The sequence below is a fragment of the Procambarus clarkii genome, chromosome 27 (assembly GCF_040958095.1).
Source record: "Procambarus clarkii isolate CNS0578487 chromosome 27, FALCON_Pclarkii_2.0, whole genome shotgun sequence".
NCBI classification, from domain to species: domain Eukaryota; kingdom Metazoa; phylum Arthropoda; class Malacostraca; order Decapoda; family Cambaridae; genus Procambarus; species Procambarus clarkii.
Window position 1 is genome coordinate 643,557 of NC_091176.1, and position 19,839 is coordinate 663,395.

Sequence of the window (19,839 nt, forward strand, 5' to 3'; positions counted from 1 at the left end):
ATTCAACCAACCAACCCATTCAACCCATTCTTCTCGGCCTTTCCCTTGGACTGTGCTTTTTCTTTAGGCACAGAGGGTGTGGAGGACAGCTCTGCCCCGAGGCTGGGGAGGAGTTGACTTGGGGGGGGGGGGGGGGGTTCTGTGCACTGTTTGACCCCGCTTGGGTGTTGTACCCTTGTTGCGGGGCTTGTTGTTGCAGGGGGAGGGGTTTTCGTACCCTCCTTCCCTGTACGAGTATGATTTGTTGTTCGGCGGCTTCCCGGGTTCGGTTCCGTGCTCCCCTGGGTTCTTCGGTTCCTTCCTTCTGGAGGTTTTCAGCTTCTCGAATCCCGCCTAAGGAGGTTCAGGAGCCCATCGCAGCTTACCTCCTGCGAGACCCGGATTAAACCTCGGTGATGGATCCTCCTTATTTTGAGTTTGGTTTGACCTTCTCCCTTTTGGGTGCGTTACTAGATACCAGAGTCTTCCTAGTTAGCAGACTGTCCTCTCTTTTTGTTGGGAGCATGGTATGGGTTTTGACAGACCTGCATGCTTGATTGGCAGGAGACTTCCACTGTGGTACAGGCTTACCTGGGGGGGCCAAGGGTGTGGTGGGTCTTCCCAGAAGGGTTATGCCAGGATTTATCCTGGCATAACTAAATTTTGCTAAATTTTGGAATAGATTTCCAGTGATTGTTATTTAGATGGATTAGTTGTCTGGCCTTTTTTTATATGAAGGTGAAAACTTTTTATAATTACAATTAGTTTTATAATTTAAAAAATTATACTGTAATTACCTTTTCTCCTTTTGTACACCATCTCCACCTCTTACCTTGTCACATCTATGTATAGTATGTTATATATTATATTTTATGTATACTGTTGTATATAGTTTTTATGTAGATCTATATTATACTAGTACAGTAGTATTAAGTTTGGTGTAATTTTTATTTGTGGGTGTATGAGGTTCTTATTGATGTATAAATAAACATTGCTTATGCTGATGCTAATATTTTTTTATTCTGCAGGCTACTAATATAAAAACTGGTCTACATTATTGCCTTTACCGTATCCACGGATTTCGGTTGAGCAATGTTAAAGTGACTCAGCTAGTCGATCTGTGGAAGAAGTTGCAACATTCCAGTGTGACCCAGTTGAGAGAAGTCTTCACCACCAAAACCTTCAATGATAATTGTAGAGTATTCATTATCATTTCATGTATACTTTATTAATGCTTTAAAATACTCTTATAGTACTTCTCAACTTGCCTAATTCTGCTTGCAGGCATTAAACTTTGGGTATTTTGACTTGCTTCTCAATTTTCTTTCAATTTATATACAGGTTTCTTAACCCATTGGGCTCTGTTATATCTGTATTTGAATCTGTATGAAACTTATACGTTGCTCATAATTCTCTCTTATTCTCTATAAGCATGCTATTCTTTGTCCTCGGTTTTATCACCTGTTCATTTACTGTTTTTTTTTTCTCATGATGTAGCTCAACCCTGTGTTACAGCAACTTGAATTTGTTTTTTTGCCTTGTTTACTATGTAGTTGTAAAATTGTCTGAACTTCCTCTTTCTGGTCTTCTAGTTCATTCCCTCTGCTCTGTTATTTCTGTAGATTCACCATGAGCCTATCCTAGAGTGGAAATCCAAGGGTCCAGTAAATCATTTTGAAATGACCTCAGTTGTAACAGCAATGTTGGAGCCCCCAGTGTAGCTTAACTTTCTGAACTAACCCTGCACATTTCATATGGAGGCGGTATCAATTAAACCCCAACAGCTGCTTTTAACCCTTAAATGGCGCATAGCTATATACCATTTGACACCCACAGGCGCATACCCAAAAAAAAAAAAAAAAATTATTTTTTCTTCCTAACCTGTTAATTTGTGTTCACTGATCACGGGAAAAATAATAAAAAAATCGTAAGTGGCATATATTGCCCACTATAGGGCGGGGAAGTGTGACAAAAATCAGGCGCTGACTGAGCGTGCGTCCCAGGCGGTCTGTTGATCGCCAGCTGTCAGGCCAGAGTTTCCACAAAGAGATAATTACCTAATTATTTCAATGTCTCTGATTTTTCGTAGTTTTTTTGCTGTAATATTATTCAATAGTGTGTAGTGTGATATATTTATATAATAAAATGAGTGAATCATCGCTGTACTCAAAAATATGGTGTGCGTATTGTTGATTCAATTATGTTCATCAAACAGTGAACAAATACTTTGTCGGTTATTACACTATATACACAGGTTATATATAAGTATCTGCATGTTTTGTTCACCATGACAAACCACTAAGTTGGTATGCTGAGTGGCAGTGGCAGTGGCAGGCAGTGACTGGCTGCCACTGGCTGCCACTCCCTCCCTCAGCTCACCTCACCTGCCTTGCCACCATTCTCCACCCACCATACTGTTTTTGCTTTTATATACAGACGTTATATATAAGTATTTACATGTTTTGTTCACCATAACTGTACATCTAAGCTTGTATGGTGAGTAAAGGCAGAGAGACGTAGCTACTCACACAGTCAGCTGGTGGCGGCAGCCCTCAAGGCCAGACGCACTAATATTTCTCCTACAACAGTACTGTTTGTGGTGTTATTACGCTATATACACACATTATATATAAATATCTACCTGTTTTATTCACCATACTTGTACAAGTAAACTGGTATGGTGCCCAAAGACCATCGTGGTCATCAGTAAACAACATGATAAGTCCTGCAGACGACGCTCCTCCCTCACCAAAATGGCGGCTCCCAACCTCCTACTCTCGCTGTTATCTCACACTATACACACGTTATATATAAGTATCTACATTTGTGTTCACCATAGCGAACCACTAAGCTGGTATGGTGAGTGCAGTCAATAAAAGGTGGCCACACACACTCAAAAGACAACGCCACCATCCTCTCTCCCACAGCATTACTCCTCCCTCCATGGCCCACAGCGCTAAATATCACCACAATCCTGCTATTATCAGAACCCTGGGCAGTTTTATCACAGTCAGGGGTCTTCTGTAATAATATCATCGCTACATAATTGCATGAACAAGTATATTATGGCATTTTTAGGCGATGCTGTGGTCACAAGCTGAACAGCAGTGCTGTGAGCTCATGCTGCGTGCGTCAGGCTTGGTAGCTCACTCAATACTGAGGCCCTTAACACCCTGGAGTTTGGCCCACGATTTTTTTTAAAATTGCGTCTGTTTACAAGAGCCCTGATGAAGGTGTGGTGAACCCCGTGTATCTGCGGGCCGTTTAAATCTTGCGTAGTACTCCAAAGCATCATATGATGCGATGCGCAATTGAAGGGTTAAATAAAGAGCCATGTGGCCAAGTGGTGATACTGCAAGGGATCTATTCACCTTTGTTTCCATTAGTTATTGATGTGAATTTTCTTTCTTTCAGCATATATTGATTTTTAAGTTTGAATATCATTTCCTAATTGATTCCCAAGACAAGGGGACATCTTTGCTTTGCAGTAGGTGCTGTGAATTATCAATCTTGCATTGACAATAATAACATTATTAGTGTTAGAAATTATAGCTGCTTTATTAACTATTCCCATAATTTGGTTATTTTCTGGATTTTTCAGTTAATTTTTCCCTTGCCCACACTTCTGAATTGTCTTGTGAATATAAGTAACTCATTAGTAATTACCTAAGTGTAGTTACAGGATGAGAGGTACACTCGTGGTGTCCCGTCTTCCCAGCACTCTTTGTCATATGACACTTTGAAACTACTGACCGTCTTGGCCTCCACCACCTTCTAACCTAACTTGTTCCAACCGTCTACCACTCTATTTGCGAAAGTGAATTTTCTTATATTTCTTCGGCATCTGTGTTTAGCTAGTTTAAATCTATGACCTCTTGTTCTTAAAGTTCCAGGTCTCGGGAAATCTTCCCTATCGATTTTATCAATTCCTGTTACTATTTTGTATGTAGTGATCATATCACCTCTTTTTCTTGTCTTCTAGTTTTGGCATATTTAATGCCTCTAATCTCTCCTCGTATCTCTTGCCTTTCAGTTCTGGGAGCCACTTAGTAGCATGTCTTTGCACTTTTTCCAGTTTGTTGATGTGCTTCTTAAGATATGGGCACCACACAACTGCTGCATATTCTAGCTTTGGCCTAACAAAAGTCATGAACAATTACTTTAGTATATCGCCATCCATGTATTTAAAAGCAATTCTAAAGTTAGAAAGTGTGGCATAGGCTCCTGGCACAATATTTTTTATTTGGTCCTCAGGTGATAGTTTTCTATCTAGAACCACCCCTAGATCTCTTTCTTTATCAGAATTCTTTAAAAATTTCTCACATAATATATAGGTTGTGTGAGGTCTGTGTTCTCCTATTCCACATTCCATAATATGGCATTTATTAACATTAAATTCCATTTGCCAGTTGGTGCTCCATATACTTATTTTGTCCAGGTCATCTTGAAGGGCATGACAATCGTCTAAGTTTCTTATCCTTCCTATTATCTTAGCATCATCAGCAAACATGTTCATATAATTCTGTATACCAACTGGTAGATCATTTATGTAGACAATAAACATCACTGGTGCAAGAACTGAACCCTGTGGTACTCCACTTGTGACATTTCTCCATTCCGATACATTGCCTCGGATCACTGCCCTCATTTTTCTATCGGTCAGAAAATTTTTCATCCATGTTAGAAGCATACCTGTCACCCCTCCAATATTTTCCAGTTTCCAGAACAACCTCTTATGTGGAGCTCTGTCGAAAGCCTTTTTTAGGTCCAGATAGATGCAGTCAACCCAACCATCTCTTTCCTGTAATATCTCTGTTGCTCGATTATAGAAACTGAGTAAATTCGATACACAGGATCTTCCAGATCGAAAACCATACTGTCTGTCTGATATTATATAATTTCTCTCCAGGTGTTCTACCCATTTAGTTTTAATTATTTTTTCCAATATTTTGACTATTACACTTGTCAATGATACCGGTCTATAATTAAGGGGGTCTTCCCTGCTTCCACTTTTGTAGATTGGAACTATGTTAGCCTTTTTCCACACATCAGCTACAACTCTTGTAAACAGGGATGCCTGAAAAATCAGTTGAAGTGGAATGCTGAGCTCAGGTGCACATTCTCTCAGAACCCATGGTGAGACTCCATCTGGACTAACTGCTTTGTTCTTATTTAGCTCCTTGAGCATTTTTTCCATTACGTCTCTAGACAGCTCTATGTGCTCTATGTTGTTCTCTGGAATTCTTATTGGATCTGGTTCCCTGAAGATTTCATTTTGTACAAACACACTTTGGAACTTTTCGTTTAATGTTTCACACATTTCCTTTTCATTTTCCGTGAATCTATTTCCCATTTTCAACCTCTGAATATTATCCTTTACCTGCAATTTGTTGTTTATGAATTTATAGAATAGACCTGGTTCTGTTTTACATTTGTCTGCAATCCCTTTTTCAAAATTTCTTTCTGCCTCTCTAATCACTGCCGTGCAGTTGTTTCTTGCATCTTTGTATCGCTGGTATGTTTGGCGATTTGGCCTCTTCCTGTATTGATTCCATTTTTGTGTCTTTTGGTCTCTGGCCCTCTCGCAATTTCTGTTGAACCAATCCTGTTACCTAGTTCTGCATCTCTGTTTTAGTATAAAAATTTTTGTGCCTTTATCATATATTTCACAAAACTTGACATACATCTCATTCACTTCCTTGCCTAGCAACAAGTCTGTCCAATTATACTCACTAACAAAATTTCTAAGGTTGCCATAATGTCCTCTCCTAAAGTCAGCTTTTTCAATTTCATCAACCTTCATATTTTCTTGCAGATTATAATGCATTGCATACTTTATTCCCAAAAAGACATGGTCACTTTTACCCAAGGGAGGAAGGTACTGAATGTCAAATATTTCTTCCTCCTTCCTGGTAAATGTCAAATCTAGCATGGAGGGAACGTCCCCTTCCCTCATCCTCGTAGCTTGTTTAACATATTGATACAAGAATGTTTCCAGGATGAGGTCTACAAATTTACAGGTCCAAAACTCTTCTGTTTTAGCTTCACATGCTTCCCAGTCTATGGATTTCAAGTTGAAGTCGCCGACTATCAACAGTCGTGAACTATCGTTATCGGCTCTCGCTATGATCTCTCTCATTATTGTTATAAGACCTTCTCGTTTACTATCTAGCTCCTCCTTTGACCATGTGCTGCTTGGCGGTGGACTATATGCATTTATGATCATTAGTTTATCATCCTCATGGCAGATCTCTAGTGCTATTATGTCAACTTCTTGTGGATTGGCAGTCATTATTTCCTTCACCTTTAGGTGTTCTTTCACCAGCACAGCAACGCCACCGCCTTTCCTAATTTTTCTGTCCTGTCTCCAAATTGAGTAGCCCCTTGGGAATATGACCTCATTTAAAATAACATATTCAAGTTTTGTCTCCGTGAGTGCAACAATGTCTGGTGTCTGCAGCTGTATTACATCACTTAACTCCAGTATCTGCGATCTTACTCCATCTATGTTGGTGTATGCAATCTTCAGGAACTTGTTCCCCCTATTCTTATTTTTAACTGCCCCTCTCTCTAATGATTTTGTTGGTTTCCTTTATGTACCACTTTACTGGTCTGCCTACCCCTATCACTTTGTAGAAAAAAGAATTGATTTCTTCTCCATTCCTGCTCTCATTTAAACGTTTTGCCTCGGCGAGGTTCAGTTTCAGCTTCTCTCTCTCTTCTTTTGAAAGATCTCGTCTTAACGACCACACTTTTCCATCCTCATCACTTTGTAATTTTCTAGCATTCCTTAGTACTTCTTCCATCTGTTTGGCACCATTTAGGGTGATCCTCAAAGGTTGATCTTTCCCTTTTACATATCTGCCTATTCTCCTGTAGTCGCACACATTCTCTATGGTTGTAAGACCTTCCACGAGGCCAACAATTTTATCTACTACTTTTGCTTCTTCTACAGCTCTTTCTGACCTAGATGTTATCTCCGTTTCTTTGCAGCCAAGTGTGTGATAAGTGTGTGTGTGTGTGTGATTAGTGTGTGATAACTTGAGCATTAATACTGTATATTGATCAAATGCATCACATATTGTCTTTTGGGTAATTTGTTTCAAATCTGGTATATAAAACCTGTAATGGTTAATGGGAGGGTTAGCTTCAGTTGAAATCATGTGTCTTTAAATTCTTTACCTACTTAACTTCTATCATGTGATGGTTCTTAAAGTTACTACTAAGTCATTAAATAAATTGAGGAAAACCCAAAATACAGCTTCACATAAAAATAAAGACAACCTTACCTGTATTGGCCTAGTTAAGTATCTTTATTATGCATACCTTTTTGATTTAGTATTTATATATTTTCATTCATTCTTCCTATAGGTTTCTATTTAATGTTGAACCTGAAATTTTGACTTTCAATACCACCCATTCCTTTTAAATATATATTAAGCACTGTAGCCTCATTGCTATTAAATTTTTTGTTTACTATACAATTTATTGAACCTCTTAATTTTAACTAGAAACTGACTACACTTGCATGAGAATCATGAAACTAAGGTTTCTTTCATTAGTCAGTAACTTAATTGCAAAGTCAACGTTTGGAAAATGCTTCATAATGTTTGCTTGAAACTTAACCACTGCACTGCGCAAAGCGCCTTTAGGCGCTCAGAGAGTTGTGTTTTTTGTTTTTTAATTTGGCTATATTTTAATGTTTTTTAATGTTTTCATTACTATTTGTGTTTTGAAATGGAAATAATTGACTTTGGAAACATTTTGACATTAAATTTACCTGAACATTTGTAAAAATAATAAAAATATGTCCTTGTCAATTGAACCAAGACGTTTTTGCCGAAAATAGGTGAGCAGTGCAAGGGTTAAAATGCTTTAGTGTATGCAAGAATGAAATGAAGGAAGTGGTGTTTGAGGCCACTTCAGTCCACAGTTTTATTACCCCTACACTATCCATACTCAATTCTCTCCCACCCTCTGTATGCCCCTACTTCAGTTTAGTGCAACCTCAATTACCTGGATCAGTTGATATCTCCTGATAGCTGAAAAGCTAAATAAAGAAAATATTGCAAAACTGATTTATTTTGACAGTTTGTTATTTTAGTACTAGATAGGGTACCAGGCTTTGCACGGGTCTCTCTCCACCTTCCCATTCTCCCTATCTCAACTCTGTCATGTCTCTTATCATTCCCCCTATTCCCACCCTCTTATCTCCCATCTCCCCCTCTTCTGCTTCTCCCTCCCTCTCCATTATTTTCTCCCCTTCTAGTCTTTCCCCAAAAATCCCTACTCTCACCCCCTCTTCTTCCCCCCCCTCCCCTTTCCTCTCCTCTTTTTAGAGGTTAGGGGAGGCTATCTAAAAGATAAATACATACCCTGGATGTGATTGAATTTGAGCTTCATGCAGTTTTTTACCACATTTTTTTACATACTGTTGAGTAAGTACATACATACATAAGCCTGTCTGTATGGCACGGTAGATGTATTATACTGTTAAAATTAGGGCAAATTGGGATGCTTAAAATAGCTTATCACTGTCATTTTGGTACAAGTGGTAATTCTTCTACACAGACATTCCATAAAACCAGAACATTACAATATAGTATTTCTCTTAGCATTACTATAGGGGTAATATATATTGAGTTTCTCTCCTTTACCCTTCAATTTTCTATTGGTCCCTCCATCTTGTTTTCTCTCTTCCTTCCTTTTATAGTTGTGGTTTTAGAAGTAGCTCTCAGCTTGTATTCCAGTTTTATTACCTAAATCATAATTATTTTTTTTGAAGTTTTAGCAATATATATACAGTACTGCATTCTTTAAGATCTTAGTCTATCTGCTTATTTCTCTATTTATGAAATTTTCTTGTCCTGCTATGCCATTTTGCAGTATTTTAATGTTTTGGGCTCTTATTCTACCTATTTGCTTGTGTATCTACATATGTTTCCTCGTGTGTAATTGTCTGCATTTTTGTTGTATTATTCTTGCATATATGCATTCTCCCGTGTATTGATTTTCACTTCTTAAAATTAGAAAAAATATTTCGCAGCCATTGTGTTTGTTTATGACTACCATGCTGGTGCAGAGACTCTGGCATCTCGACACTTCTCGTCTACAAATGCCTTAACAGCAAATGGTTGGGAAGGGCTAGCCAGCACTGCAGGAGGAAATGGGAGTACAACTTCTCATGATCCTCCTGCAAGAGGTATTCACAAGAGTCATCGCCAAAATTCTGGCAGTAGTAAGTCATGTTTTTTTCTTCTATATATTGCCTATTGGTATAACTGTTCAATAGTTTCAAAGGACATGTGCAATACAATATTATTTCCTTAAAATTACAATGTCCAATATTATAACAATTAATTTTTTCTAATACTGTACCAGTATTTTCAGTGTTGAGAAAACTAGCTTTTGAGTAGTGATAATTTTGATAATTTTTTCACACCTGTTTCCAGGTGGTTTTAATTTTAGCATGCTGTAGCAAGCATTTCAAGTGTTCTATATGGCAGCCTGTTATTGTTGGCTAATACATAAATTATGCTATTGCTGTCAACCAGTGGTGATCGCTTGCTCTGAGTTTATTAAATGAAACACACACACGCACACATACGTATGGAGGACATTTGAACAGGTAGATTTGTAAACCTCATTCTGGAGACATTCATGTATCAACACGTCAAGGAGGCCACAAGAATGAGGGAAGGGGATGTTCCGTCGATACTGGATTTATGAAACATCCTGGTGAAAATGGGAAATTCATCAGGAAAGAGGAAGAGATATTTGATATCCAGTATCTTCCTTCCTGGGAAAGAGTGATAATGTCCTGTTGGAAATTAAATATGCCATGCGATATTATCTAGAAGAGAATTGGGACATAGAAACAGTTGATGAACTTCATTTCATGAGAGGACACTATGGGGAACTTCACAAATTCTTTAATGAATTTAATTGGAAAAACTTGTTGCTAGGTAAGGAAGTAAACAAGATGTATGCCAAATTCTGTGACATATACGATGAAGATACAAAAGAATTTATACCAAAAGAGGTGCAGAACCAGAAAACAGGATTGGTTCAACAGAAATTGTGAGAGGGCCATCAAAGGGAGTAGTCAAAAGAGCCAAAGCTATGCTTGCCAAATACAGCATCACTATTTTATTCATGGATGGAGAAATGGTACAAAAAATTGTTTATGGCATGTATTAGATCCAAATTAGAATGTGCAGTACAGTAGTCGTGTGGTGCCCATATCTCCAAAATCACATCAGTAAATTAAAGGTGCAAATGATGTGCTAATAAATTGCTCCCTGATGGTAGATGGTAGAGCGACGGTCTCGTTTCATGCAGGTCGGCGTTCAATCCTCAACTGTTCAAGTGGTTGGACATCATTCCTTTCCCCCAGTCCCATTCCAAATCCTTATCCTGACCCCTTCCAATACTGTCATACATAGTACATAGAGGGAATTATCAAGGGAAAGTGCCAAGCCATTATGACTATAATGGCTTGGCACTTTCCCTTGATAATTCCCTCTCTCCCTCCCTAACATAAAACACAAGCTATGAGAAAAGGCTTGAAGTGTTAAACAGGCCAAAATGAGTAGGCAAGAAAAGTATTACCTGTACTGTACTATGAGTATCACAAAATTGTGACAAGAATTGGCATAGTTGTTATGGGGGAAATGTTTGAAACCTTGAACTCTAATAATAAGAGACCATAGATTCAAGCCAAGAAAACAGATCCTAACAGAATTTTAAAAAGCATTATCTTTTGTGAATATAGTAGATGGATGATATAGGTTAAATAAAGGTAGTTTATGCCCAAACCATCAGAAGTTTAAAAGTTTCATGATAGATTATAGGGGTGCCAGAGGCACAATCAGAGAACACTGTATAAACATCAGAGGTCCGCGGTTGTTCAACACCCTCCCAGCGAGCATAAGAAATATTGTCGGAACAACAGTGGACATCTTCAAGAGGAAACTAGATTTATTCCTCCAAGGAGTGCCGGACCAACCGGGCTGTGGTGGGTATGTGGGCCTGCGGGCCGCTCCAAGCAACAGCCTGGTGGACCAAACTCTCACAAGTCAGGCCTGGCCTCAGGCCGGGCTTGGGGAGAAGAACTCCCAGAACCCCATCAACCAGGGATTATGGGGTACTAAGTGGGTAGCTTTCATTCTGAAAGCATTCTTTCATTCATTCTATGCTTATAACTACGCTTACACTAGGATAATTAAATACAAACTGTGTTCTTACTGAGATTTGATAGATTATGTATGTACATCCTTGAAGTATATAATAATTACAGCTTTACTATCAGGTTGTGTTTTTCAGGGGCAAAATTAGTTACCTTGTTGACAAACTGTGATCAAATTTAAATTTTTCTCATCACCTTACCTTGAAGTTTCCTTGAGATTGTTTCCATTTTGACTTCATTTATACCATGACACAGAAGCTGGAACTTTTCTTCATTGAACATATTTTCTTTGGTCCATTGAAAGACCTGGGCTGCATCAGTTGGTGGTTTGCCGAGTCTTCTATAGTGTTTACTCTTATAATAAAAATCTTTTGAGGGAAGATAGTGAATTTGCTTTACTGTATCTTCCCTCTTCCCTTATGCATGCATTTCTAAGCTGCTTTGCAGTGTTGCTAAAGTGAATCAACTTCAAGTATGTGCTAGGGCATGTGCTATCCAAAATCTTGCCACATACAAGCCACCCTCTTGTTTATGACCGGCTGTGCTCCCTCTTTATTAGATGGTTCTGGAAATTGTTCCACACCTTGCTGCACATTCTTCCTATGCTTCCCTGCCTGCATCACTAATGTGTAGTGGTGGAAAGCCTTTTTCATTATTTCATTTCCTGTACTGGTAGCTATACTTGTATACTTGCCTCTGGGGATCCATCATTCTGCAGCACTGGTGAGTCTGTCCTGTGTTTTATTTTCTCACTCCATATCCTATCCTAACGTGATATAGCAACAGTGGGATAGCATAGAAATAGAGCTTTTGAGTAAATACTGGATAGAAAGCTTCTGTCTTAGATCACTTGGTTGCACCTATGTCCTTTCTTGTACCCCTACTTTTCCTGTGAGTGTGAGTGAAGTAGCTTGCTGTCAAGGAACCCTGTAGTGGTTTGGGTGCTCCCATCTTGTGGAGGTTGCTTAGCATGTCAACTGGTAGTTAACATATGTTATTCATGGTAAATAATTGTGATACCAAGGAGGGCTTGAAATACTTAGAATTTTCATAAATGAATCTTCTGGAAATTAATCAGGACATTTGAGTGCTCTCCATTGTGTCTGTGCACCAGCATAACTCTGCAGGGATGTTTGTAAGGTTTCTTGTGCCACCAGTGTTCCATGAGCATCCAGCCCCCTACTGGTATTTTGTACTCGTTCATTTCTTGTAGTACTGCCACACTGTTGTCAACATTTTGTACTTACGCTTAGTAAATGTGTTTCTTTCCTTGAAGGTCATCCATTCACTGCTGTCCTTGTCACTTTGAGCTACTGCAATCATGGTGTTTTCTCTTGGGTTTACTGGTTGTGTAGACGGTGTCCAAATTATTTCTTGTCTTTGAAGGGCACATTTTGAAAGGATGTTCCATAATTTTATCAATCCAGGGATGTGAGGGGAGGGGGGGGGGGTAACCACAGAAGAAGGCCCGTTTTCAAACTCAAGACAGTTTAGGAGGAGGCTTGAAGATCTCCTTCAACATTGGGGTACATGTACAGAATTGGTGTGCATGAGATGCTCCTTCAGGTCTTGTCTATATGAGCCTGACCTGTGTAACTAGGCCTCTCTGGGTCAGTGAATCACTCTATTTTCAAATTTCTGAATATGATGGCATTCTGCCATGTACCCATATTTCTTTTCGTTTGGTATGAATCCAGGCAAAATAAGTAGTGATTTGAATATGGTGTTGGCCACTGTACTGTGATTGAGACAATTCCTGCATAGCAAAGATAGTTTTCATGGAGTGAAGGTAGTGCTTATGTAGTGAAACCTAGGTAGTTTGAATTGTGTTAGTCCAGAAATCATGATGGCTAGGAAAGAATTTTGCCACTGAAACATATCTTGGTTGGCAAGAAGGTAAGAGTATCAGAGTTGCCTACACCCATATTTATTTATTTATTTATTTTATTCCTTTGCCTACACAAGCTAACATTAAATAATGTTTTAACACTATCGCATGCCCGTCATGCGCGCCGCCAACTTTAACCCTTCCACTGCTAAAGGGTCCTGAGGACATTTACACCCCTGTGCACAAGAAAAAAATTCTAAAAAAATATTTCGTCTTCTAAAAATGTTAATTTGTGTTCCCTGAGTACAGGAAAAAAAAAATCGTAGGTGACATATTTTGGGTGCAATAGACAGAGGAAGTATGGCAAAAAGTGGGCGTTGGCAGAGTGGTCGTCAGAGCTGGTCAGCATCACCCGCGCTGACAGGTGGGAGTTGCCACAAAGATATTATTACCTAATTATTTCAATGTCTCTGATTGATTTTTTCTTAATTTTTTTTTTTTGCAGAAATATTATTCAATAGTGTGTATTGTAATATATTTATATAATAAAAGTGGTGAATAATCGCTATACTCAAACGTATGGTGTGCATATTAGTGATTCAATTATTATGTTCATAAAACAATAAACAAATAGTTTTGCTGTTATTACACTCTATACACACGTTATATATAAGTATTTGCATGTTTTGTTCACCATAACAAACCACTAAGTTGGTATTGAGAGTCGAAAAGCAACGAGGAGTGACCGCCACACACCAGCCAGCCACTCGTTGCCACTCCCTCAACAACGCCTCACTCGCCCACTTTTTCCTCCCACCATCCTGTTTTATATTTTATTCACAATATACAGACGTTATATATAAGAAACTACATGTTTTGTTCACCACAACTGTACAACTAAACTGGTATAGTTAATTCAGGCACTAAGAGTTGTCGCTACACACAGTCAGCTGGCGGCTCCCTCACTCATTCAAGGTCACACGCACTAAACTTTTCCCCCCAACAATACTGTTTGCAGTGTTATTACACTATATACACATATTATATATAAGTATCTACATGTTGTATGCACCGTACCTGTACACCTAAGCTTGTAGAGTGCCCAAAGAGCATAGTGGCCACCCTCTACACAGCATGACAAATCATGCAGATGACGTCACCTCCGTCACCCAAATGGCTCCTCCCAGCATGATACTTTTGCTGTTATTACACTAATACACACATTATATATAAGTATCTACATTTGTGTTCACCATAGAGAACCACTGAGCTGGTATGGTGAATGCAGACAATAACAGGTGACCACACAGTCGGTAAACTATCTTCCCCCGTTCCTCAGCATCACTCCTCCCACAGCGCTAATTATTACAACAATCCTGCTATTATCACAACCCTGGTTATTTTTATCACAGTCAGGGGTCATCTGTAATATTGTCATCGCTAAATAATAGCAATTATATATGTATTTTTTACATTTTTCGGTGATGCTGTGGTCACAAGCTGAACAGCAATGCTGTTTGCTTATGCTGCGTGCACCAGCCTTGGTTGCTTCAACAGTACTGTGGCTCTCACACCTGAGAATATTGCTCATGATTTAAAAAAAAAAAATTGCGTCTGTTTACAAGAGCCCTGAGGAAGCTAATGTGAACCCTGTGTAGCCGCGGGCCATTTGAATTGTGTCTGGCACCCTGTGGCGTATATATACGCCATGCGCACTGTGAGACATGTTACTCATGGTGTATATATATGCCATGCGCAATTTAAGGGTTAAGGTCACGCCCCCGGCGTGTGGGCGAGCGTGTGGGCAAGCACGCGGTGACACTGAAATGTGTATACTCATTTCAGTTTTCTCACCTTGACTCCCCCGCAGGAAAGCTTAAAGTTACCCGTAAACGAGCACCAATTGGGACACCGCAACCTAATGTGTATACTCGTTCAGTTTGATAACATCAATTTTCGTGTTACGTCTTTCATTTTGGTATCAAATTGTTCGCAATAAAAAGGCGTGTATTTTAAAACTAGTCCCATAATAATAGAGCAATAACTGGAATTTAACAAATATTTTAATTTTGGACACTCATCATCACAAAATTATATATATCTTTCCAGTGTTCTGACATCAAGTTTTGTGTTACATCTTTCATTTTGGTATCAAATTGTGCGCACTCTAAAGGCGCTTATTTTGAAACTATCCCAAGGTCGATCGGATAAAAAATGAATTTTATACAAATATTTTTGGAGTGGACGCGAGTCCTGTCCTCTGCTAGGACTCGAGAGAAAAAAGTGGACGTGATCGGTGTCCAAAGTGAGCGATAGTGTAATATGCTTTTGTTATAAATTGTAAAATAGTGTCTATATGGGAAACAAATTGTGGTTGTTTCAGTACTATCTTGTACCTCATGCTATTAAAAAAAAATTTCTCCATTATTTGCTGGTAGAAAATTTGTCTACCAACATTAGTACACAACCAAATGTAGGAGAATAAAAAAATTAAAAGTTTCTTAGCATAAAAGAAATGGCAAAATTGACTGAGAAGCAAGCAAGGCTAAAAAGTGAAAAGGTTGGATGATGAGTTTGGTATAACTAGTGTTATTGAGACAAAAAAAAAGTATAGATTTAGTATTTCATTGTTAAAAAGATTGGGTTCTGGTGGCAAAAATTTTCAGAGGAAAATGCTAAAGGGCTCTAAATTTGACAAGGCACTAAAGACCATCTACAAGTGATTTCCACAGGATATCATTATGCTACCAGGATAAGACTGATCTCTGGAAAGGTAAGTACAGTTTTTAATATATTTATATTTGATACCAAAATGTATTGTTTGACAAAAATTGTCGTTTTATTTTTTTGCTGCTAGAAAACCTCGAAACATTTGACAGTAATGTATATAGCAAAGAGTAACAGAAATATTAGTGTGGAAACCTTTTATTTCAGACATGGTGCATCCCAATTCCTTTCTATTAACAAGGTTTAAACATACTCTAAAACTTTAAGTTAGTATTAGTTAGTACTTTGGCAAATATAGCTTTTAAGTAGTTGTTATACAGTACGTACAGTATTAGTAAACAAAAGAATACAACATGATTATTAACGTTGAGATTTCTCATTAAACTGCTATTCCAGGCAGTAATTTTTATTTGTTTTACCAAAGATTACTTCTCTGAGGGGAGCTTCTTAGTGAATCCTAATAGCCATCTCATTTAGATTGCTCCATACTGTAAAAGTTACATCACAGCTGTAAGAGTTGTTTGACCTACCAGAGCCAGAACCTAACATCCTCACAGAGGTGTAAAGAGCAAGTGATGTTCTGCCATTTCACCAGGAAAACGTCCAGAAAGCCACCGGAGCTTTACAGACAACTGCTTGGTTCACAATAACTGAAACCTCAAAACTGCAAAATAACTTTCCAAATGAATGTAGAGCGGCGGTCTCTCTTCATGCAGGTCGGCGCTCAATCCCTGACCGTCCAAATGGTTGGGCACTATTCCTTTCCCCCGACCCATCCCAAATCCTTATCCTGACCCCTTCCAAGCGCTATATAGTTGTAATGATAGTTGTAATGGCTTGGTGCTTTCCCCTGATAACTTCCTCCCCTCCCTCTCCAAATGAATCAAATAAAAGAAAATAATTCACTTGAAACTAGCTCGAACCCATTAGTACTAATCGCCACTACCAGGTGGCCTGGAGCTTGTTACCTACCAACTTGCCAGTCAATTCTGTCGCTGATATGTTGCCTAGTGCATCACAGTAGTCCTGTCGACCTGGTTTACTTGGTGTTCTGTCTGGCTTGCAGGAGGCGGTTTTCCTATGATGTTGAACCTGTTAGTTCTTTTAACTTGGATTCGATTTTGGCTGTGGTGGTACGATGTTGTAATGTCGCCTGAAATATCAGAGACAAAGCTTTGGTATCGGAGTTCCTTCTGGGTCTTCGGCTACTGTAGAGAAGTAGAGTTGTTCCATGTTTTCTGCCCTGAAGACTGGGTCAATGTGATTTATGTTCAGGATGGAGAGGTTTATGTATCGCTCCACTGTGGAATAGTGAACGAACATTATGTGAGGCAGTTTGCTTCTGTTCCTGTTGGAGATGCGCTGGTTGCATTCTATGGCCAAGGTTTTTCTAGCATTGCTGTTGCCCTTGAACTTGTTATATACCTCCTGAGGGATGTAGAGGCAGTAACAAGGTTTGCTTTTGTCTGGTTTGCCTGGAAGTGAACCTGCATCTTCCCTTCTACATGGCTCGGTTCCTTGATTGTGAGGGTCTTGCAGTGAATTCCTTTTGTTGCTGCCCTGAGTTTTCAAAACTATAGTTATTCTTGAAAAGGGTGGTGACCCTTCTAGCTCCTTAGTGGGCAGCTCAACCTTGGTTTCTGACGCTTCTGGCCTGGTGTCTGAACCCGGGCATTTTCCCATAGCTCCAACTTTTTTTTTAACCCTTAGACTGTGCAAGACATACATATATGATTTGACAAAAAATAATTTAACTTAAGTTTTTAAAACTTGCACACTTTCCTTTTTTTTTTTTTTTTTTTTTTTTTTTTTTTTTTTTTTTGCATAATCAACTAGGCAAATGCTCCAACTTTGTCTAAATGATCATAACTTGACATGAAAAACAAGAGAATCAAAATTAATTTATAATTGAATATTGAAAACTTCAGTTTTTCAATTCAGAATAAAAAATATGAACTATTATTAATTGTTCATTTAACCCCTTAACTGCGTTGCCTCCAAATATGACACCCCCGTAGTGCGCAGGAAATAAATTCTCTGGAAATTTTTTTTTTCTTTTTAAAGTGTCAGAAACCCTTCCCTCAGTATGGGTATGTAGAAAAAAAATCGAAATTGTACTTACTTTGGCTGCTATGGGGTCCGTAAGTTGGGGCATGACGTCATCATTCCCTGTTCGCCCGTGACGTACGCTCCCGGGGCCAGTAGGGCGCTCGGGGCGGGGCGCGTGAGTTGCCGCGAATATATTTTAGTTCATTTTTTTCGCACAGTTCCAAATACATTTTATTTGTTTTTACGTGCTAATTCTATGTATAGTGAACACGTACACTATATTATGGCAGTAAAACATCCGTACTGTCCGAAGACACTGTTACGTGCATGACACTTGTGTACACATATGCAGCACACATTTACTATGTATCATGCTAATTTATGTATATATACAATCTATTTACACACTATACACTGTCACACACTATATACATTCACCATCAACACACTCAGAACACCTCGAGTGAGAGCAGCCACACCCAGCCAGTCTCCCTCACTCCAACATCTTACTCGCCAACATTGCTCCTCCCACCATACTGTTATAGTTCTTATTACACATGTTCTATATATCTATCTACATGTTTTATTTACCAGAACTATGCAAGTAAGCCGATATTGTGTCCAAACAGTACAGTGGCCACCATACACTGCATGAAAAATCACACAGCCGACAGCAGATGACGCTACGATTACGTCACCTCCCTCACCAAAATAGCTCCTCTCAACATTCTCCTGTTGCTGTTCTTACACTATATACACACACTATATATACCCATGTACATATGTGTTGCCCATAGCGAACCACTAAGCTAGTATGGTGAGCAAAACAAGAGTGGCAGCCACACACACACAATGAGGCTACCTCAATTCTCGCCCTCCCTCCCTCACCAAAATTCCTCCTTCCACAATACTACGCACAACGCTAATTATAACCACAATCCTGGTCACTAATTCCTGTAAATGAATAATTGACCACACGTTTATTTTGAAAAGGAACCTAAGAAATCGTTTGAAGATTCCTAGATGGACGAAATAATGCTGTGGTGCTGTGGCTAGCGCTGTGAACATCGTTAACAACATTGAATCACTGATATTTGAACATTGTACCCAGTCATTATCATACTCAGGCTCTTCTATAACACTATCATGGCTAAATAATACAAGTTATATATATATTTTGACATTATTAGGCAATGCTGTGGTCACACACTGAACAGCAGTGCTGTGCGCTCATGCTGCGCCAGCCTTGGTTGCTCACACACTACTGAGGCTCCCACACCCGGGAATGTGGACCACAATTTTTTTTAAAGATGGCGTCTGTTTACAAGAGCCCTGAGGAAGCTCATGTGAACCCCATGTAGCCGCGGGAGTTTTGAATGAAATGTAAAAAATACAAATACCCGGAGGCGCGTTGCGCAAACCAGACGTGAGCCTGCAGGCGTGTTGCGCAGTTTAAGGATTAATGTTGTTATTCTCTCAGAATAGCATATGATCTTCATTTTTTCAAATTAGAATATAGGTTTTCAGTATAGTTTACTGTAAAAAAAATCGTCAATAGGGCATTTAAAATATGCGTCAAATTTAGACCCCAAAAAACTACAACTCCAAATGTATAAAGTTTATGAAAAATCCATTCTGATGGGATTATAAAACAGACAGCTGAGCACACAATGTCAAAATAATGCGAATCGGTTAATAACTGGAATTTTAGAAGCCATTCAAAGTTGAAACTCTGGTTTCAGAGATAATTGAAGTTGAAGTTATCAACAATGAATAAAGGTATTTTAATTCGTTAATTTAATTGTATGTTTTAATAAACATTGTTTGGCATTCGTACTTGATTATGTGAAAGTTATAGATCAATATGTGTTGAAATGGAATCAAAGAAAAAATAGCCCCCAAAAAACACAAAATATAGGGATAATTATAATAATTATAATGATTTAGGGGATATATTTAGGGTATACTTTATATAAGTTAAAAAGCCCTAATATGGTCCCTAATCATCAAAACCTAAAGAGACAAAGAAAATATAGTTTGAAATCAGAAAAATCAGCCAAAAAAAATT

General features: G+C 38.7%; 1 protein-coding gene across 11 annotated transcripts in view; it reads left to right on the plus strand.

The window, feature by feature from the left end:
- The window catches only part of PAN3 (Poly(A) specific ribonuclease subunit PAN3), a 93,857-nt gene that overhangs the window by 26,438 nt on the left and 47,580 nt on the right, over positions 1–19,839 (plus strand). For 10 of the 11 annotated variants that reach the window (XM_069332206.1, XM_045749410.2, XM_045749409.2 and 7 more), the window contains 2 exons: positions 1,008–1,173; positions 9,026–9,217. In XM_069332206.1, the coding sequence (XP_069188307.1) occupies positions 1,008–1,173; positions 9,026–9,217 (358 nt within the window). The remainder of the gene's footprint in view (positions 1–1,007; positions 1,174–9,025; positions 9,218–19,839) is intronic. The other variant, XM_069332211.1, reaches the window with a different exon arrangement.